A 22,034-nucleotide genomic window follows, 5' to 3' on the forward strand; every position below is an offset into this window, starting at 1 on the left:
TCTCAAACAATGCCCAAATGAACTTAATGACAACAGTCAGAAACATCTGAAGTCTGGAAATTAAAGATTAAAGATAAAGTCTGCTTCATGCACGAGTGTCCTGTCAGTCACACAGGCTCATCCCTTCATGTAAACTGTTGCATTTGTAACATGAAGTCTACTTTTCTATGTCTTTTTTTAAGAAATAAATTAGAAATCAATTAGAAAAAAAGCTGCCAATTTCACACTTACACGACAGTGATCCAATTTAATCAAGCCACTGTCAAGTTTTATGAGCAGTTTTGAAATGAGGACTAGTTGTCCCAATTTAATTTAATTTAATTCCTTTCTTGCAACTGCACAAAACCAGTAAAGCAAGATTTCAACTCGCATTTTTATTTATTTTGGCATAAATTAGGCCGACTAATTAAAATATACAATTCCTTCTTAATTTCTGTCAAGTTTTATAAGCAGTTTTGTGATGAGAACTAGTTTTCCCAATTTAATTGAATTTAATTCCTTTATAGCAACTGCACAAAACCAGAAAAACAAGATTTCAGCTCACGTTTTCATTTATTTTGGCATAAATTAGGCCAATTAATTTAGATAGATACAATTTCTTCTTCATTTGTTTTATTTCTGCACAAATAAATATGCTCAAATAAAAAAAAAACAAGTGTTGCATGAAAGTGCTACTTATCGGCCCAATGTTTATTTACTTATAAAGGATATAGATAATATAATATAATCAATAGACTATCACACTGTCTGATAGCTTCCGCTTTGGCCGTGCGCGCTCCCGTGACGGGCACGTCGCTCTCGGCTCATACTCAGTATGCGGAACTGGCTGCAGACCGATGATGATGGTGAGGAGGATGTTGTGAAGGCAGGTTGTAACTGACCGAGCCACTCGTCCATCGAGCAGAGACAGCCAGGCAGACACACAGCTCGCATCATTTATTATGCTGCGAGCCAGCCACACGGTGTAGCCTAGACTTTTTTGTTTTTTCATTTTTAGCCGACTTTCCCTAAATTAAATATATATATATGTAAGCACGGCTGAATTCGGACAAACATCGCTGCCTCTCCCCCCTCCGTGACCGAGGAGGGCACCCACCACCCAGGCCGTCATCAGCAGCTGGCTTCGCAGCGAGCGTTAGCGGCTAACCGGCTAATATAACCAGGTAAGGATGCTCTTAACCAAAGTGTGCGTTATTTAAACCCACCCGGATCAACTGCGTCGCATATTCCCCAACCGCTCCCCGCCACTTCGCTGCTGCCAACGTCTGTTGCAGTTGACAGTTTAGAATTTGTGAGAGCCAACGGCTAAGCTAACGTTAGCAGCAGCTAGCTCGTTCGTTCGCTAATCCAATCGTGACGTAGGAGAGCATACGGCTAGCAGAGGAGGGGAGGTGAGAGGATGCTTCGGTCGTGTGAACATCCAGGACGAGCCTGTCAGCTTTATCATGAGAATAAAAAAAATAAAAAAAACCGATAACACAGCCGGCTGACTGCAACACGCCTACTCTGTGTGAGGTTATCACATTTATGACAGTGTTGAATGTTATCTTCCTCTCAGCGTATGCCCTTAGCTAATCTCCACAGCTAGCTTGTTTTGGATCTAGTAAAATAACACTACACCTCGTAACTAGCACATCGTGTCAGATACAATAAGCCTTGTGATATGTGTGTGTGTGTGTGTGTGAGACACCCGTGACAGTTCCACTCTTCAAATCATGTGCCAGTGTTGCACTTGTCACGGCTTCTTCCAGCTAAAATGAATGGAGATGAACTAACACGGTGCAGGCTGCACGACTGATCAGGTAGTTAATTTATTCGTAAATGGATTGCACAACCATTACGGTGTAATTGTAGAGGTAGCTTCCGATGACGGGAAGGTGAAGGACATCTGTGTCCTATTACATAAATGGAAGAGTCTACCCTGTATTGCCAATTCATTAGGCACACCAGTAAAGACAAATGCATTCTCACGTAACAGCCCTGCACTAAATCCTAGCTTCATGAAGGTTGTGGTATTCTGAAATTGTTTGTAGTGTTATATGTTGTACCGACACATGTTTCTGTTATTTTGACAACCCCGTTATAGTCAGTGGGCTAGGCTAAACAACAGAAACACTTAATTACCACCTTTTCTTACGCTGTTTCAGCATAAACTGAACATTATAACCTTCGTTAGGCAAAGGTTTAGTGCGGGATTCTTATGCCAGATTGCTGCTGTCACCGGTGTACCTAATGTGATTGCAAATGGGTGTTTGATTAAAACCGGTATTGTGACTATTATTATTTAAAGCATGCACGTCATCATTGTGTGACACATCAAACTGGGCTCACTCTGCGTTACTCAGACCCATTTTTATTCTTTGGCCTTTAACACAGCATGAGACCCTGTTTTCTGTTCTGTTTTATTATTATTTTAATACTGTTTATCATTTATTATTGTTTTTATATTGTTTTTATTGCTTTTATATTGTCTCTTATGTTTGATGTCTTATATTTTAGGTTGTATTTTATGTATAGCACTTTGTGTCAGCCACAGCTGTTTTAAAGGGCTTTATAAATAAAGTTGAGTTGAGTTGAGTTGAGATTATTGCACCTGTCACCACGGCACTGACCCCAACTAGCAGTGTTACTACTCAGGTGTAAATCTATAGGATGTAAAGACTTAAGAAAACCTTTATTTGTCCCGCAGTGGGGAAATTGCAGGGGTTAGGGTTAGAGGAACGTACGAACAGGCAACACTATAACTGCTTTGGTTATGTAAATTTATCCATATATAAACACATGCGAGTAGCAGTATTTTCTGCTTTATTGACAGCGGACAAAAATAGTTCATCTGAGGAGCATTGAACCATTGGATCAATAAGAAGATATTTCAGTTGAAAACTGTAAATGCAGTAAACGGTTCCTTCTTAACGAATACATCATTCCTCTCCGGTTCGTGTGGCTTTGCTTTGCTGAGATTATTCTTCATCGTCAGTCTTTGCCGTTGCTGCTGACTGCTGCGCTGTGACTGGCAAGAAATGCTATCCATGTTGGAGGCCTGTGAATCATATCCATCTCCTCTCCGCGCTTACATAAGCAGTGACGGCTGCCTGCGGACCACACTGAAGAAGAGATTCATCTGTTGTGTTAACCTACATCATTATCTCGCCGTTGAAGTTTACGCAGTGATTCTCAACAGCTCGTTGTTTAGTGAGGAAAGCGGGGCTCACACTACCAAGATCATTCAAGACAATCAGTAGAAGTGGCACAGTCTTTCCATCCTCAGCTAAATATAATGTTGGTTCTGTATCTGTGAGCTGGATGAGTCTGGCTTCCAGCTCTGCTGCCTCATAAAACAGCCATTTTGGCTTTGTACCAGGAAGCATTCATGTTGCCAGACCTGCATGTGGATTCATTGTCCTGATGGTTTTGGAAGATAATAAAAAAAAAAAAAAAAAAGGGCTGGATCTGTAGTCTGTGCTGGCCCAGCCCTCGCTGTTGGAATATTTTGACGTTTTGGGAATTAATGTCCTCCCTGTGATTCAACGTGGAAGGTTCATCTTGTTGTCAAATCCAAATTGCAAAGGCGTCAATTCAGAATATACGCAATGCAGTGCATCTGATGGATGTTTATTTATATATTTTTTTACTTTATTTAACCTAATTTCAGAATACAACATACATTTAGAGCATAAAATATTAACATTTTAATTTGTGTCTCGTGTGGTAATACTCCAACACGTTTTAAATCTATTGCACTGTAAATATTGATGTATTGCTTGACTTGTAAGAGTTATATCGCAAATCAAATTGGAATTACATTTGGATACTTTCCCAAATTGCTCAGCTCCAAGTCTTACCAGTGTCTTCTTGTTCTTGTTCGTCGACATGCAGAAGCAGGCGACTGTCAGGCTTTTTCGGTGTATTTGAATAATTTTGCCAAGTGTGCGATGAGTGCTGACGTCAAGAAGACTCAATGAGACGGCTTAACGTGCAGCGCTGTTTGAACCGCTGTTGTGTAACGCACGTTAAATACTGTTGAATTTAGCAGTGTTAGCAAATTTTATTGACGTCAACACTGTCATGTATGAACCAGTTCGTCCCCAACAGGACAAAGACGGATAGAAGGCTTTCTCTTTACCACAGTGGCCAAATATATACTGTAGTTTTGCTAATTAAGTGAAAAGATAATTAAGTAAAAGTATAACCGTTTTACTATCAAGATTAGTCTGGTTCAGACTGGTCTTTTGTCCCTCTGTGAAAGGCTTCTCTACTACAAAGTGGAGCTATTAGACATAATCACGCTCATAATGCGTCTGAAGCCTTCTGTGATAAAGTCTCCCTCCCTAATGTCCGCTGGACACAGCTGTGTCTCATGCCGGCTGCTGGAGTTAATAACGGCCTTTGTCAGGAAATGTGACTGTGAGTATCGCACTCACGATTTACATGCAGTCCATTTGTCAGCCCTGTTATCTTTGTGGGCCTGGTCTGGCTTCTTGCTGGACAAGCCCACATCTCCTGAAGCATGAATTGCACAGGGAGTTGAGTGACAGTCCACCGTCTAGACATACAACCATTCACACAGCAGTAATACATAGCAGGAGTAACACGATATCCTGGGTTCAAGTACAATTAATAAACGACAGAATAAATAGTGATAAAAGAGAATACGTTTATATATATTCTTATTATTTATGTATTATCAATATCTTTCAATTCAGTTGGCTGTAAATTATTTTTCTCAACCTGGATCCTGCTTTACAATAATCACATTAAACGGGGGTCTGGTCGTTTTTAAACACTAGTAAAAACATAAATGGCACAGTAGCAACCACTGGCTAAATTATGGATCATATTGGCTTATCAGCTCACAGATAACAGCCTTTAAGTGACAGTGAGAAACTGCTCTGGTTTCTGAGTGTTTGTATTTCAGGGTGGAGTTTCTGAAGCCAGGTCTCATGTGGCATTTGTTGGTGTTGGAGTACAGGCGTGATAGCTCCTGTAAAAGTAGATCCTGGCTCTGGAGAGCTTATTTTTTCTAAAACGGGCTTTAACAGGGCAGAGACACTTCTTTGTTTTGTTTTGTTTTTTTTCCTGCTAAATATGAGGTATAATAGAGTAACAGACTGTACGTGTCTGTACAGGCGTGTGTGCTTTGTCACGTTTTAATCCTGCACGCCTGCAAGTGTTTCACAATAAAAGCCTTGTTAAGAATGGAGGGTTTTCAGTTTAATTTGAAGCGGTTACAGATTTGTATTTACACGGTAATACAGAAACTGGAGAAGGATTGATTGATTGCTTTTAATATGTGCCAGCTTCAAATATAAGATTTGTACTCTCTTTTTGTTGAGGTAAACAAAGGGCCCCAGTCGCTATTTAAGGAAGCACCGTCATATAACAACGATTAAAGCTTCAGATTTTTCCCTGCTCATCATCACTCACGAATTAATAAGGGCTTTCATGTAGCGCTGCCATTTTGTAGTGTTTAACAATCACGCTGGGAAAAAATCTGTCGCGGAAGAGACGGGTACACGAATCTGACTCTGTGTGTCTCACAAAGCAAGTCCTTTACTGCTGCCTCAAGATGTTCTCTGAAAATGAAAATGTCCAACGTCAAGCTCTGTCCAGTGCCGTTATTGTAAGCTGCGGATGTAAAGAAGTAGTTAACTAACGAGTTTATGTTTAATAAACAGTCTGACCCCTCACCCTGTTTCTCCTTACATGTGTATCAATAAAGCGTCACATGATTGCTGGTTATGGCCGTGGGAATGTGAATGTAATAGTGTTTCTGCAAATGGTTTCAGGCAAGAGTAGAGCGGAGTTATAATCCTTGTCCTGGTTTGTTTGTTTATTTTAAAATGACATTGTCATTAACTTAACAAGAGTACATCCAGAGCTCTGTTTGACAGCTGCTGCAGAGCACGCTTGTTTATTTATTTATTTTTTTTGTTATACAGTATATCTCCCAAAAAAAAAAGCTGCTAAGTTGTACTCATGTTCTTTGCGTTGCTTAATTTGAAGATCACCATACCGTGTTCCTTGCTGGAGGTGTAAAGGGCTCTGTGGCTCTGAGTTTGTCCATCTGTACAGGTGCTAGTTGAGTTTACTGTTGTTTTCTGCCACTCATGCGGCCGTAAGGGCCATAGTACAAGCTGTCGAGGGTGCTCATTCCACCAAGGCCCCCTAAGCTGCTTACTATATCAGCAAGCCTCGCTTTATCCGCCAGCAAACACGACCAGCTGACATAGCGGTCAAAACGGAAAAGTCGGCTGTTAAACAGAAATGTACAGCACCAAGGATCCTTTTATTTAGCTTATTACTCTAGGTTAAAGCATAAGCAAAACTACTAGCCACCGGAGACGCTCATGGCTTGTCAAGCCTGGCGTCTATTAAGTTCCTACTGCCTGTCCAATCTGCCATGTGTCCTGTCTAGTAGAGAATTACGAGCGTCAACATGAGATATTATCTTTAATTTCCTGCAAAGCGACGTAAGATGTGACGTTGTTATAACATTTCCAGAGCACAGTAAAGAGGTCAAACGGTAACTTATTAAAATACTAAGCTCACATGTCCGGGAAGGCTCCCAGTCATTCATGTCATTCATGTCAAGCTAAAGCAAAGGCAGTTGGGCTTGTTTGAGTTTTATTGATTTTCTGATGATGACTTCCCAAGTGGCTTCGTTTCATTCATTCACTTTCTGTAACCGCTTGTCCTCTGGAGGGTTTGCTGGAGTGACTGGAGCCGATCCCAGCTGTCATGAGGCGAGAGGTGGGGGTACACCTTGGAGAGGTCTCCAGTCTGTCGCAGGGCTAACACAGAGAAACAGACAACCACACGCACGCCTATGGCCAGTTTCTTCAGCTCAAAAAGGAAAGACCTGTTGAATTATGTTCATTATTTTCAAAAATAAAAGACTTAACTCTAGGGCTGAGTATCTCTACTGAGATTCCAAATCCCACAGACACAATTCAATACCTTCTCCTATAAAGATAGTTCAGTTGCAAAACATTTTACCTAATACCAAAACGTATCGTTGCCATTACTTCCAAAGATTTGTGGTATTTCCGCAGTTTCACGTCTTGCATATTGGGTTTAATTCCGTCCTGCTGTTCCCCGACGTCATACTTTTTTAAATTTATTTTTATATATCCGATCAGCTCTGAGGTCGCATGGTGCTCTCAGGGTTGCGGTTTCTGTCATGTTTCCGTCCTCACACTTGGACTAATGTCGTTGCGACGACTCGCGAAGAGTTGCCGTGAGAAAACAGTCTTGCAAGGATCGTAATGAGAAAACGCAGGAAATTACATCAGCCTGAGGTTTTTATGAATCGATGTTAAATCCTTCAGATGAAGATCAGTTTGAATCGGGAACCCCTACTTAATTAAGACAGATAAAACCACATGGAGGTGCGATGAAACTTCTTCAAGAGGTTTATTAAAGACGTTTCACCACATATTTCGCTCAGTGTTGCAGCTCTGGTAAGTCACGCAGCTTGCGTGTTATGCTGTTACAGCAGACGCCTGCACCCAAAGTCTTTCTTGCTGTTTCCTATTGCAAAGATTATTTCAATTTGAAGAAGGATTATTTGTCCCTTCTATCTTTTGTGTTACAGGTCTGTCCATAATGATAATCAAGGCGCTGGCTTTCAACCGTACACCTGAACTTTCCCAGTTGTGATGGAAACGCACCATTGACTCAAGAGGGAACATTTAACCTGGATGCCGTGACACACAGGGCGTGGTCAGTCCAAGATGGAGAAAAAGAAACCGTGCCCTCGTCTTCTCGACTACTTGGTGGTGGTCGGGGCAAGGTGAGAACTTAATCTGTACTTAATCTGACCACGAGTGGTAATTAGGCTTAAAGCATATCCAAACCAACGTCGTATGCTCTTAACTAACAATACATTCAGTCACACAGTGTGTTTCTGCCCGTGGGGGATATTGGTGCTTAGAAATGCAGGATAATCCTTTAAAATGATCAGTCCCAACTCTACGTAGCACAAAGCAGTGTCATCGCCCACACTTAAAGCACCAAATATTGTTCGTGTACACACACTAAATAGCTTGAACCTTGGTAATTGCACTAACTACGATTAGACTATGGTTTTGTGGTGACTTTTTGGACATTCTGGTTGTTGTGTTATCTTCTAATTTGCACCCTGCTGCAACCTGTTGCCCTTCAAAGCTTATTGCAATGTTTTAGTTGCTTTGAATGCACCCCGTATTGTTTGAAGGTTTTTTGGAAAACACCACTCTTGACATGAGGTTGGTTTTAAAGAATTCCTTCATTTTGTTAAGTCTTTGCTTTGCAGTTAAACCCATATGATGAAGCATGCATAATGAAGCATAGTAGCGCATTGTTTCAAGCACAGTAGCTGCAGGGGGAGACGAAGGATTCACATGAACACAGTGAAATCAGAGAGCAGTTAGTTATCTGATTATACTGTAACATTTAGAGATGTAAGTGTGAGATTGTATGGTCGTTATTTGTTACTTGGACCAAAGTTTAACAAGTAAATATGAGCGCAAATGAGCTTCTGTAACCAAAGGAGTATTATCGAGTTTTGCATTATTAGGCAATCAAAGTATTTGATTAATCCTTATGAGATGCCGCCTCAATAAGTTCAAAATTTTGTTTGCACGTTTGGGGAAAATAATTTGCATACACATTAGAAATTACGGGGACGCTGTTATTAAACCACAAATAAATATTAATGGCTGCTTCTTTAAAAACAAAATAAACTTTTGTTCGTCTTCCTTTTAGGCAACCAAGTAGTGACAGTGTGGCCCAGACCCCTCAGCTCCTGCGCCGCTACCCGCTAGAGGACCATCACGACTTCCCGCTCCCACCAGACGTGGTGTTCTTCTGCCAACCAGAGGGCTGCCTGAGTATACGCCAGCGCAGGGTTAGCCTTCGCGACGACTCCTCGTTCGTGTTCACGCTGACCGACAAGGACTCGGGAATCACCCGCTACGGAATCTGCGTCAACTTCTACCGCTCCTTTCAGCGAGGACACCACCGCGCTCGAGGAGACAAAAGCAGTCACACGGAGACGGCAGCACAGGCGGCGGAGGCCGCTGCCGAAGCGTCCAATGGCGGCGTCGGAGGTCCGCCCTCTGCGCTGCCTCCGCCTAACAGCGCTGAGTCGGGGGCTCCGCCGTCCTCCGAAGAAGAGGGCGGACAATCAGGTGCCGAGCTAAATGCCGGCAAGTCCCCGCAGCACAGACGGAGCGCCGCTAAGATGGCAGCCAGGAACCGCAACAGCACACTGACTTCACTGTGCATACTCAGCCACTACCCGTTCTTCTCCACCTTTAGAGAATGCCTGTATATTCTCAAGAGGCTGGTGGACTGCTGCAGTCAGAGGCTAACTCAACGAGCTGGGCTCCCTCGTGCCACACAGAGGTGAGGGTTAAGACTGCAGAGTTTGCATTAGCTTGAAGGTGGATTACATGCAATTACTAAACACATTACCAGATAATTAGCTATTTTTGACACCCTTAGACCAAATGTCAGCTTATAACACACAGATTCCCTTTAAATTTTAATACCAATGAACTTGACAATCAACTATAGTCAACTTAGTCGCTGAAATGTTCATTCCTTAACACACAGCATTGCTTAAAATAATATCTTTGGTACAGCTTTACATTTTAAAGGCTAGAAACAAATTGCGGCGTTCGTGACAATATTTTCTGCTGCGCCTGCCGCTTTGTTTCCCTCCCCGTGTGCGTCCTTCATCGTCCACCTGTTATCTGCGCGTTTGTGTGGAGTTAATACAAGAGTCTTTGTCTGTGGCTCCCATGCAGTTCTGCAAGCCATCTGCAGCTTGTGTCCTGTTTTCACAGCACGCTTGATGCTATCACACTCCACCTTGATGATAAATAATGGCAACTAAACTGTCCACAGTACATTTCATCCGTTTTGTTTTGTTTTTTCTGCCTCACACCAAATATTATTTCATCCGGGATGGCCTTTTACAAATAATGAATGCTATGTAACTGTACGTTTAAAGTCGCTTCTTAAACAACTCATCAGTAATGGTGGTAGCGAGAGCGTGAAAATGACCACTTGGCGTCCTATTTAGCAAGTAGATGATCATATTTGGACTTTTCTTAATTAGCAACACGCAGGAGTTAAATGATTCATATATAATTTAAACTGCAGCAGAAACACACAGATGTGCGCTGTATTTTGTTGTCTTTTGACGGGGCAGTGTTTTCAGTGCACTTCGGGTGATTCAGTCGACACGAGTGACACAATAGATTGCAGTTTAGTGACAAAGTGTTAATTGGGCTGTCACTTAACACTGGCACAGGCCTGGGATGATTGGTATTTATAGCTGTACAACTAGAGCGTCCTTTTCCCTCATCACTACAAGGTGGTTGCATGAATGTCTAATACGCGCTATTCTTATGTGGCGTTGCAATGATAGGGAAGGAGGAGAGCCATTGCATAAGGGCCACGGGCTCCTCTGACAGATTGAGGTCTCTGGCTGCCTTTGGGTAGCAGCTGCAGTTGGTGGGAGGGCTCTAAAGGACTAATGATTTACCTCCCTCCTTGCCACAGCTCACACTGCATATACACTCTAGAAAGGGTAATGGCACCATGCGTGTGTGGCGTGGAGGGTTTCCACATCGATATTTCGACAGTTGCTTAAGAGCCTCTCCTGTGTGTCAATCTCATTTTGCTCGTCGTATTAGTGATTTTACTGGGTGTTTCCTCTGGCCTCTTCGTCGCTGTTTGCGGCGAGATGATTTAGTTTCATCTCTTTTTAACCTCAAAATGACTCTTGACACAGTAAAGCTGAGAGAAATTAATTAATCGGTGTTTATAATGTCAGTATGTAGTCGTACAATGTGAAGAAAACAGCACGTTCTAACTAAAATTAATGGTAATAATGGCAGTCACAAATAACACATTAATATCTCATTAATACAAGTTCCTTTTAACGATACTAACGTGTTATTATGAGCTCGGTCCAAGCCGTAAGTTTGGGGAAATCAGGAAGCCCGTGGTGCAGCAGTAACGCTGTGGAAAGCAATCTGAATTGCGGTTGTAGTAAAATAATACGCCCTGTTGTGTCAAAACTGCCAAAAATAAGGAAGAAATAATGAGAGGAAAGCAAGCAGAGATGGATAAAGAAATGGGTGTTTTGAACAGCGAGTTCACCTTCAAAATCGTGGCAGATGTTTCTCTCGATAAGACCAGTGACCTCCAGATCAAGCACGCAGCAGAGAGCTTTTTGAGCTTTTTTTTTTTCAGTAATAAAAACTTGAAATATGTCCCTTCCAGGTACACTATTTTAAGATTTCAAGAAAAGTGTTTTAATTTACGTTAATCGCTCATTAATTGTGGAAATCACGTGATTAAATTAAATCATAGCTTAATGAAGGTTATGGTGTTCAGCATAAGTTTAAAATAACTGAGAGATTCAACCGTGTTTTCATTTTGGAGGCTGTGGTTCGTTGCACTGTTGAATTATATTGTGTTGTACAGTACTGACAAATGTTCCTATTATTTTGACAACCTCATTTTAGTCAGTGGGCTCGGCTAAATAACAGAAACACTAGACAGCACCACAAACTACATCCTCTAACATGATCACACAGTTGAATTACTCCCTTACTGACGCCGTTCATAACGATCATTAAAGCTAAGGGACTGTCAGAGTAGAACGCATTAGTTTTCATTAAGAGTACCCTAATGAACTGACAAGTGAGTGCAGATCGTAACTCACATGTAGATCGTTCTTTGTCGTTTTCTCGTTTTGTCTTTTTTGTGGAGTGTTGGATAGTTTGGCAGCAGGCCGAGGCCTAACGGTTTTATCTATCATCAAAACATATGAAAGTCACATTATTGTGTTGTGTTCACGTTGCTTGAAGCCGTCACGTGACTCTGCAGAATCACATGTATTATAGAAAGGGTCTGGGAACGGCTTCTAGTGCAATAACAAACAGCTGCTATGATGTTTTCTGTTACTGGAGGTAAAGTAGTTTAATAAGACTGTCTTATCTAAACAAAACCCTTTTAGCAATACACGTAGTACGCTTTACTAAAAACGTTCTTTTAATTAAACAAAAATGATCAATTGCACCTTTAACCTCAAAGAAAGAAGGAGGAAACATCCAGCTATAAAATCCTGACAGCACTCTGTTTATATCTCCTCCAAGGGACACCATGTGGCGGGTATTTACTGGAGCGCTGTCGGTGGAAGAGAAAGGCAGCCAGCTACTAGCCGACCTGCGGGACATTGAATCCTGGGTGTACCGGTTGCTGCGTTCGCCGGTACCACTGGCGGGTCAGAGGCGCGTGGATGTGGAGGTTCTGCCCCACGAACTCAAACGGCCGCTCACCTTTGCCCTGCCCGACAACTCTCGCTTCTCCATGGTCGACTTCCCCCTGCACCTGCCCTTAGAGCTGCTGGGTGTGGACGCCTGTCTTCAGGTCCTCAGCTGCATCCTGCTCGAGCACAAGGTGAGGACTACGTCACGGCAGTCAGTTCAGGATGCAGACTGTTTGTTATCAGTCATCGCTTGAGCCTTTATATTCCTTTGTTTTTTATTTATATATATATAAGAGAAAGAGCCGTGTGGTTGTCTTCAATCACGTTTGGGATTTGACTGAAGGCCACACTTGATTGTTGAAAGGAAAAGGGACAAGGATAGCTATACTTAGTATGTTGTGATTTGTCGGTTTTCTTTGGAGTGCAGCTGTGTGTCCCTGCCTGGACAAAGAACAAGCTGAAGACCTCCCGAGAATTGTCCTGAATGACCTTAATCAGCCATTTTATGTTGTAGATCTACACCCACTGAAGCCATTTTACTGCAGCGTGAACAAAGCACAGTGGATAAAAAGAAGAATTCTTTACAGCTGAGATTAAATTCTCTCGTTCTCTGTCATCACCTGTGTTTAACACTGGAGGAACCAGTATGGATGAATTAGGAATCCTTGTTTGCGTAGTGCTAGTGTAGCGTTACGGTTTACAATGACGTCGATGCATAAGCTCAAATCAAGCCTACACTTCTCAGTTTCGCTCACAGTGCTGAAAGACTAGTGTTGGATAAACGCTGCACAGTTTTCCTTCTTTACTGTCACTCTGTGTTTACCGAATATGGACTTTTTTTTATCTTTTGAATCGCGGAAGTAGATGCTCCCCCCACACAAAAGGTTTTTCAATTTGCCAGATGCCCCTCTGTATATATTCAGTGTCCACGTGCAGTCACTAGTTAGCTTTAGTGTTGTTTCTCCTCTTCAAGTTCAGCCAAATTATCAGCCTGTATGAAATGTTGCCATCTTGTATTTTTTGGTTATTGAAGATGACTTCAATACATCATTAAATTCAGTCAGGCTGAACTAAGTGGTGCCTGAAAGCTTTCAGAGTGACTTCTCTTTCAAGCACTTTGTGATGCCAAATGAATTTTTCATAAAAGCTCAGTTTTTAATATTGCTGCTTTAAACCCAAGGCAAAATTGGGTTTATGGAGTTACATAGTGGAGAAAAAGAGCGAATATTGATGGGACCAGTCAAAGCCGACTAGGTGAGTGTGTGTCTGTCTGTTAGGATATAACCATGACGGGGCATCACACTCAATTTGTATTGACATGTATTTATAAAAAAAAAACAAAAAACATGTACATTGTGTTTTTAATCTTTTTTTTTTCAGGTCATTCTTCAATCCAGAGATTATAATGCTTTGTCTATGAGCGTTATGGCCTTTGTGGCTATGATCTACCCGCTGGAGTACATGTTCCCTGTTATCCCCTTACTGCCGACGTGTATGGCTTCGGCTGAACAGGTAAAATAGATCGATTTTCAAATTTTCACTAAGCTTACAGTTTAATTCCGTATACCATCGGCTGTGATAAAATAAAAACTGGTACTGACTGGTGTGTTTTCTCCTCCCCGCAGCTCCTTCTCGCTCCCACTCCGTACATCATAGGTGTACCAGCCAGCTTCTTCCTCTACAAAGCCGATTTCAAAATGCCAGACGACCTTTGGCTTGTTGACCTTGACAGCAGCAAGGTCTGTACTACAACACGATGTCCTGATTTTACTTTGTGTATCTTAATGATTAGGGTTACTTAACCTGTTATTATTGGGACACGTACAACATTAAATGTTTTTTTTTTCTGTGCTGGAATAAAGCTCAAAATAAAATGTGAGGACTGCTTGTGCCTGCAGGTTATTGCACCGACCAATGCAGAGATTCTACCACCTCTTCCAGAGCCTGAAGCAGGCGAGCTTAAGAAACATCTTAAACAGGTAACGCTTGTGATTTGTCTTGATTCCTCCTTGAATTTTTACCATTGTTCAGTTTTCTGAATGTGCTGCACTGCGGCAGCCAGAGCTCAACCCAAAACCACTTGGGACGACTGTGGCACACATATGAACTTTGAAAAGAACTTTCTGGCATCCAGGTACTGCTACTTGATCATACTCTTGTATAAATGTAAAACTTCCCTTTCAGCAGTGTGACGAGTAGGGGGTTCCCTCTTCAGCAGAGTTGTATGTATTGTAGATGAGAGTGAGAGCATTTGAATTGGTTTTGTAGTGCACTAACACAAACAAATGTTTTTTCCTTTTCTTTTTTTCCCCCCTGTTTGCATGCGCTAGCTCTTGGAGGTAAAAATCAGATGTTAGGACCCTGCTACTCAAAGCAAAGTCTTTAGTGTTCCTGAGCAACTAACTGGCCCCTCTTACCTGATCTATCTAACATTACATCACAAATCTGGTTCTGATTCATGGAAGCGCCTCACTTTTTTTTGTACACCCACACTGTAAGCAGTAAAAACCAACCTAATACCTTTCACTTAGCATCTTTAAGCTACCAATATGTGATCCCTTCATACCTAGAAAGAGTAGCTATGGCTGAACGTCCTTGTTATTTATGAAAACTGAAATTCTAGCCCAATGGTAAGTAGTCAATTCCAGTTACTTTGTTAGTAATCTCTTTCTAAACCGTAAAACACAATATACTAATTCGCTAACATTCACATTTTAATGCCGTGTTTAAATGACACAGGGAAGTTACTAAAGCCTGTTGTCAGTTAAAGTATTTTAGTTGTTTAATTTAGATGTCCTAAATCCTTCCATACACTTTGGTTTCATACGCCTTGAATCAGAGCCAGTTCGTTAGCTGTGTGATTAGCAGCTCTTTCCCTGTGTGCGGGTGTGTGTGTGTGACTGAGAGGCTGGTGTGTAGGAGTGTGCAAAGCCTCAGTTTAGCAGTTGTATATTTGGAAACAAGCTCAAAATGCTGATATCTGTGAATGGAGAATAATGTCACAGAGGATTGTTTAAGTGATTTTCTGAAGACTACGATGCCACAGCAGATTGCTGCCGATAAGAGAAAAATACTTGCACTTGACTCTGAAGTACCAAAATAAATTGGTCCTAACAAGTGGCTGATTTATTTACTTTCACAACGTTGATTGTGTGATTTTGGCTCACTTCAGTTTTCTTTTTTTAATTTGCTACAGGCATTTTATTGTGCAAGTATTTTACCTATGTGTCTGAAAAGATCTGCTGTTTTGTATCTGTCATCACCACTCCATCGTAGCCACTGGTTAATCCCAGTTGGCCATGATGGATGGCCTTCATGTGTCTTTTAGTGCCTGGATTCTGTTGGTGGAGTTTGGTTTGCGATTGTGGTTTCTCACTGTCTTTCATGTGCAACGTCTCCCCTTTCTCCATCTTCCTTTCTTTCCTCTCTTGGTCTTACTTTCTCAAAATTTCCTCTCACCTCACTCTCAATCACCGTCTTGCAGTTCTCTTGCTCTCCTACCTGTCCATCATCTTTTCAAAACAAACACAAACTAATATTTTCTTATCTCCTTTCTATAGTAAATTGCGGCGTTGATAATGAAAAAAGATAAATGTGCAAGGCTGCTATCTTTCATTGCGCAAACAAATAAAAAAAAATCTCAGATCTGTCTGACTCACATTTGGGCGGCACCAAAATATAATTACTTGTTGTCAGCGAAAAATGGAAAAAAACAGAGAAGTGCTGTTGAAAGGAGACTAAGAAAAGAAAGGGAAGGGCCTTGGGTGCGACCCTTCTGTCATGTGCTGTTCCAGTGTCAGTCACAAAGTTGTCATCCCAGGCCTTCATGTGATTCTCCTCGCATCTCTCTTATCCCCCTTCTTAGTGTCTGGTTAGGTTGACCGTGATCACCCAAAAGCAGATCTTCTCCACTGAAAATAAGGTTACTCATTTCTCCTCCTGTGGAATGTGTAATGCCCCTGCACGGATATCCTCTCACATTACTTTGCTTGTCACTACTACTTGTCCCCTGTTCTCAAGATTTTAATACAATGCATAACAGCGTCACCGAATGTTGCGGAGCGGTTCTTTGATACACTGCTTAGCTCTGGCTTGAGCATGACTGAATGTGCGTGCATCTATCTTGGCATCAGTGAGTGTCCTTGTAAAAACAAAGACAAGATACGATGAAGCTAATCACTCTGACAAAGTTAACATTCATCCTGACCCGGCAACTAAATGTTCCATTATGCTAAGCTAAATATTGACACTTGAGTCTGCAGCAGTTCCCTCAAAGCAAGCCATGCATAGTGACTTACTTCCCTTTTGCGCCTCCTGTCCAAAGTGACACACCCACCGCAGGCATCAACGTGCACAAAACTGATCCTTTAATTACTATAATTTATATAAAAGTAATGTCAAATTTTGAAAAACCTGGATTGGCACTCCATAGTTTGGCTCTTCGGCTCGAATTGTTTCCCTTTTCAAAGAGAGCAAACAATGATCTAATGTCACATCAGCAGTATAAATTTATTACACAAATAAAATGTTGATGCCAGTTGTGGGAGTGGTCCATCACAGCGCTGTGTGCTTGTCGTTAAATCCACTGCTATGTTTGTAATTTGTGTCACTGTTACTTGTCCTAGGCCTTGGCCAGTATGAGTTTGAACACCCAACCCATTCTGAACCTGGAGAAATTTCAGGAAGGTCAGGAGATGCCCCTCCTCCCACCTGGACGAGATAAAGCTTCCCCGTCCTCTACGGAGTTCAACCCTCTAATTTACGGCAATGATGTTGATTCTGTGGACGTCGCCACCAGGCAAGCCTTGAATGTCTCTGTCCAATAAGTGTCTGTCAAGATTTATCAAGGTCTTCCTAAGGTTCTAGGAGCCCTGAGGTCGGATTGAGCTTCAGAATAATGTTAAACTCGACATCATTTATCTTACAGGGTCGCCATGGTACGGTTCTTCAACTCTCCGAATGTTCTCCAAGGCTTCCAGATGCACACTCGCACCTTGCGCCTCTTTCCCCGGCCAGTCGTTGCTTTTCAGTCATCTTCTTTTCTTGCGTCTCGGCCACGGCGCTCTAGCTTTGCAGATAAACTCTCTCACACCCAGGCGGTGGAGTTCTATGGAGAGTGGGCTCTGAATCCCGCCAACCTCGCCTTTCAGAGGATACATAACAGTAAGACTCATTTAAAGTCATAATAGGCTGTGTCTTCTGGTGTTAAATTAGATATGCCCTGATGTTTCTGCACAAATCTGTTTTAGATGTGTTTGACCCGTCGTTAATCGGAGACAAGCCGAAGTGGTATGCACACCAACTTCAGCCTGTGGTCTACAGAGTCTACGATGGAAGCTCCCAACTGGTTGAGGCAATGGCTGGCCCCTTGGAGGATGAGGGCAACGAGTCTGACCCCACGGACAGGTAGGGTCTAGTTGGGTTTTTGCTTCATTTTAACAAATATTTGCAGATGTTGGCTTCAGCTCATTTTGTTTTGTTTCAGTGGTAGTGACAGTGAGGCTTACGATGACTCCAGCTCTTCATATTCTTCACTTGGAGACCTAGTTAGTGAGATGATTCAAGGTGACATCCAGGGAGACACACCAAGTAAGTCGCTATTTTCAGTGCAAGACCATATTTGTACAATTGCGTCCATTGTAATATTTTACTTTGATGTTTTAGGCTTGGATCCGCCTACCCATGCTGCACTGGGAGATGCAAGTGAGGTTAAGTTTCAAGACTTACATGACTTAAGGGAAGGCCAGGACTCCGATGTCCCGCCCAGTGGGGATGGATCTGTCGAAGCTTCTGATGGGCAAGCTCATCGCTCAAGCTCCAGCACGACTGCGAGCTCAAGTCCCAGCACAATCATCCAGGGAGTCAACCATGTGAGTGACCAGTCCAGTTCGTGTAAAACCTAAATGCACTTTTAGAAGCTGTTTTTCTCCTCATCTTCTACATATCCAAGACAGTTCCTCTTTATGTTGATACAACTTTAAACACGAGCTGTACTCAAAACATTTACACAATTTGTATTTCTTTTTTTTTTTTTCCAGGAGCCGGGCGAAGTTCCTGAAGCATCTGGTATTGCTGCTTTACAGAACCCAGTTCCTGGATTGGGCAGTCAGCCATTCCTCATACCCGCAGCTGATTCTGGTCTGGTGGACCCAGCCAACAAAAAGCAAGAGTATGACAACCCGTACTTTGAGCCTCAGTATGGCTTCCCCACAGAGGATGACCCTGATGCAGACGAGCAAGTGGAATCATACACCCCTCGATTCAACCAGAACCTCAATGGCAACAAGTGTGTTTAACTTGTTCATCACTTGAATGAGTGCATTATCATTCAAATGGGCTTTCTGACTGACCATGCAATGTTCTCAATCCAATCACAGCACGTCAATCAATTATTCTCCTCATTCATGGTCTTGAATCTCTGGTGGTGTGATTACATGTGGTGTGAATGCTTTAGATGTCCCCATGACGTTTGCATATGGTCCTCTATCTTGGATCCGCTGTAACCTCTCGGGGCTATTTTGTTACTTATAGGATGCAGCGACCTTTGCGTCCCGTTAGCTTGAGGCTTCCAGGAGAGTCCGACGGCGAGGCAGACTCACGCAACAGCTCGCCGAACTCCACCATTTCCAACAGCAGTAACGACGGATTTGGAGGACTCATGTCCTTTGCTAGTAAGAACATTTACATTTTTTAAAAAACAGTGTTGTTGTTGTTTCCAGCTAAGTCCAGGTTTGCTGTTGTGGATAAGTTGGAGCTCTGAAACCAAAAGCCTTCGTCAGACTCTCCCATTCTTAAAGATTTAACAACCTGTTTACATTTTAACAAATATCACAGTGTGTGTAGTATTCTAGTCTTCTTATAAAATTAGATTTTCGAATTTCCTTTACCTAGAAGACGAATTTCCCTTAATTAAGACTATTGGGTAAGACTGGAATCAATCCACAGTTTTATAATGTGGCTCTTTGACACTCCAGATGAATCCTAATGTTCTTCTAGATGTGTATTGGTAATTTAAATACTATCGGTTTGCGTTTGTGTAACAAATATATTTTCTATCCGGATCGGTTGGTTTTGTTACCAAAGACTTCTTCACACTGTTGATGAGTGCGCACGTCTTTCTCCAAAGTTTATGTTGAGAATAGGGCTGAACGATATATCGTTATCGTATCTATATCTAGATATGAACATTCAAGATATTAATATCGAAAAAGCAACGATATAAACGATATAGAGTTTGATTGCTGATGTGTTCAGTAGCGTTACACCATATGAGTCGATGTCCACCAGACATATTACACATATATTACACATATTACACATTACAGACGCTGTAACATACCACATTGCAAAAGACATGGTACCCGTGTACACGGTCTCGAAAGAGGGCTTTGAAAAATGGTTCGGACGCTGGACGAGCGTTATAAAATACCATCCCAACGATATCGAGATATCTGGCATGGATATCGAGATGTGAAATTTTGTCCATATCGTTCAGCCCTAGTTGAGAATTTATCATGTGAAATACTTTGCCTTTGCTTAGATTGTCTTCTTAGTTTATTATTATGATTATTATCACTCCCACGATAGGCAATCTTTACAAGAACCACGGCACCAGTTTCAGTCTGTCCAATCTCGCCCTTCCCAACAAGGCAGCGAGGGAGAAGTCAACACCTTTCCCTAGTCTGAAAGGTAACCCGACCGTTTCTACGTTTGTTGAAATTCCTCATAAAACTGGTGTTTCTGCGATTTAATCTCCTCTTTAGTGTCGTTTCAGTGATAATAAAAAAAAACGTCATTAGATTTTTTTGTTTACGACACAGTGGGGGTAAAGGCAATCAGTAAAAACAATTTAGTGCCATTTATCATCAACATTTTAGTTTTTCTTTCCTGCTCATTTAATTTTCACATTTGCAGTCATCTACCGTATTAACATGTAGATAAAATTAGAATGATTAAGAAGTCCCACTAAATAAGATAAATCATAACTTATACACAGCGTAGCATAGTATTTGTATTCAGTATTGTTTAATTAACTGTCTGTCCTTTTCTGCCCCCTTTTTTTTTATTATTATTTATTTATTTATTTTCTTAAATCATTTTTTGGGGTAAAAGAATATTTTAATTTTGATGTTGAGGAGGAAATGGAGCAAGCAGGTTTGTAGAACAGTCCCTATAGCCTGACTTTTCTCCCTCGGGATTGCCAAACATATATGGCACTATTTAAAGGAGAATATTGAGGATTTAGCAAACAAAAGTTTTTCTCTCGAGAGTCTTAACAGGAAAATCCATTCGAAAACAGACTTCGCATTTGTCGTTGCCGTAGCTCTGTCCGAACAACAGTTTGAGAGCTAAGATTAAACATGTCTGGAGCTGTTCGTGAACACATCTTTCAGAAGCAGACAAGTGTGACTAGAAACACCTTTTTCAAAGACAACAGAGAAACTTTAAACCGTCATAAACACAACATGGTATTGTTTAATTGCAGGGGCTAAATTGCATTTGATAGTGAAGTTATTGAACAGTTTTGATGCTAATATGAATTCTGTTAAGGCTGGATTTTCACTTTAACTGAGAGAGAAAAAAAAATAATATAGGAAAAGCATGATGAACTTACTCAATAGCTCCACTCCATGTGGAATAGCTGCCATAGAAAATGTTCTGTTCCTTTGATTATGATGTGTTTTGTCTTTGTCGTTCAGATTCCCCCGACAGCCCGGGTATGTTATGTCTGGTGTGATAGTTTGTTTTAGCCCCCTGACTCCTAGGCATTTCTTTATCCTTGAAGTGACCTCTGCCTATAGACAGAAGATACACCTTGTAATATAATTCATGTATATCCATGCCTTCCCCCTCTGCTCCTTCGCCATCCCTCTTTGTGTGACTGTTGGGAGTCTATTTGATGCACACATTTCTCGTCAAAAGATTTCCTCTGTTATTGGTGTGGCATCTGCACATCCTTACTGCTACATGAAGGATGTTCTGTCCTTTAAACTGCGCCTAAATAAGTATTATTGTCCTCCCGATTATATCTTTGAATGAAATTCACAGAAACATCGGTTCTCAATGAGTGAACTTTATTTCCCAACCTGCCTCTTTTGACTTTATATGTTTTGCCCTCCTTGCTTGTTTGGTGGCTCCCATTGCTACACGTTTCCTTCCCTTTTTGAGATCAATCGCTCCCTTGACAAAAATGAAAGTCTAAAGATCACAGGTTTTCTAGTGGAGTATTTTACTGCTGTCTTTATTTTCTCATAGCGAGACTTATCTGCTCATAAGATGACATTATACACAAGAAAAAAGCTGCATCCATTTCTCAAGCCTTACATTATCATCATTGATCTGTTCAGCATTATTCACATGACTTCTGTGTATACACAATAAAGTATGAGCGATTCACCGCTCTTACTTGGATACTGTAAATGTTGAATGTGTTTATAAAAACCTCATCTTATCAAACACTTAAATGGCCATCATCAGTACATGCTGTCTATTTCTCTTTTATGTCGCCCCTTTTCCCCCCCTTTTTTTATTTTTTTATTCTATGTTTTGGCGCCATGTTGAGTGTGCATGTCTGTCGTGTTACGGGTTGATGTTCAGACTGGTTGTGTCTGGGCCGGTGTCCCTCTCTCTGTCCACCTTTTCGCGGCACTAATTCTGGGTTTTGTGTGCAGTATTTGGGCTAAATTCTCTAATGGAGATAATTACAGAGGCCGGCCCGGGGAGCGGAGAAGGTGGGTTCTGCCCTTTTACTGAGTGAGCTGCATGC

General features: G+C 41.6%; 1 protein-coding gene across 8 annotated transcripts in view; it reads left to right on the forward strand.

Moving 5' to 3' along the window:
• The first annotated feature begins 816 nt into the window (after nt 1-816).
• Nucleotides 817-22,034, forward strand: part of madd (MAP-kinase activating death domain) — a 47,368-nt gene continuing 26,150 nt past the window's right edge. For 3 of the 8 annotated variants that reach the window (XM_084540909.1, XM_084540911.1, XM_084540910.1), the window contains exons 1-16: nt 817-1,163; nt 7,595-7,792; nt 8,746-9,387; nt 12,156-12,459; nt 13,649-13,780; nt 13,894-14,007; nt 14,167-14,247; nt 16,134-16,190; nt 16,894-17,066; nt 17,196-17,431; nt 17,518-17,674; nt 17,754-17,857; nt 17,933-18,138; nt 18,307-18,554; nt 18,800-18,939; nt 19,856-19,957. In XM_084540909.1, coding sequence (XP_084397035.1) covers nt 7,734-7,792; nt 8,746-9,387; nt 12,156-12,459; nt 13,649-13,780; nt 13,894-14,007; nt 14,167-14,247; nt 16,134-16,190; nt 16,894-17,066; nt 17,196-17,431; nt 17,518-17,674; nt 17,754-17,857; nt 17,933-18,138; nt 18,307-18,554; nt 18,800-18,939; nt 19,856-19,957 — 2,755 coding nt within the window. In that variant the 5' untranslated portion in view covers nt 817-1,163; nt 7,595-7,733. The remainder of the gene's footprint in view (nt 1,164-7,594; nt 7,793-8,745; nt 9,388-12,155; nt 12,460-13,648; nt 13,781-13,893; nt 14,008-14,166; nt 14,248-16,133; nt 16,191-16,893; nt 17,067-17,195; nt 17,432-17,517; nt 17,675-17,753; nt 17,858-17,932; nt 18,139-18,306; nt 18,555-18,799; nt 18,940-19,855; nt 19,958-22,034) is intronic. The other 5 variants (XM_084540913.1, XM_084540914.1, XM_084540912.1 and 2 more) reach the window with 3 other exon arrangements.

Source organism: Chelon labrosus (genome assembly GCF_963514085.1).
Source record: "Chelon labrosus genome assembly, chromosome: 3".
NCBI classification, from domain to species: Eukaryota; Metazoa; Chordata; class Actinopteri; order Mugiliformes; family Mugilidae; genus Chelon; species Chelon labrosus.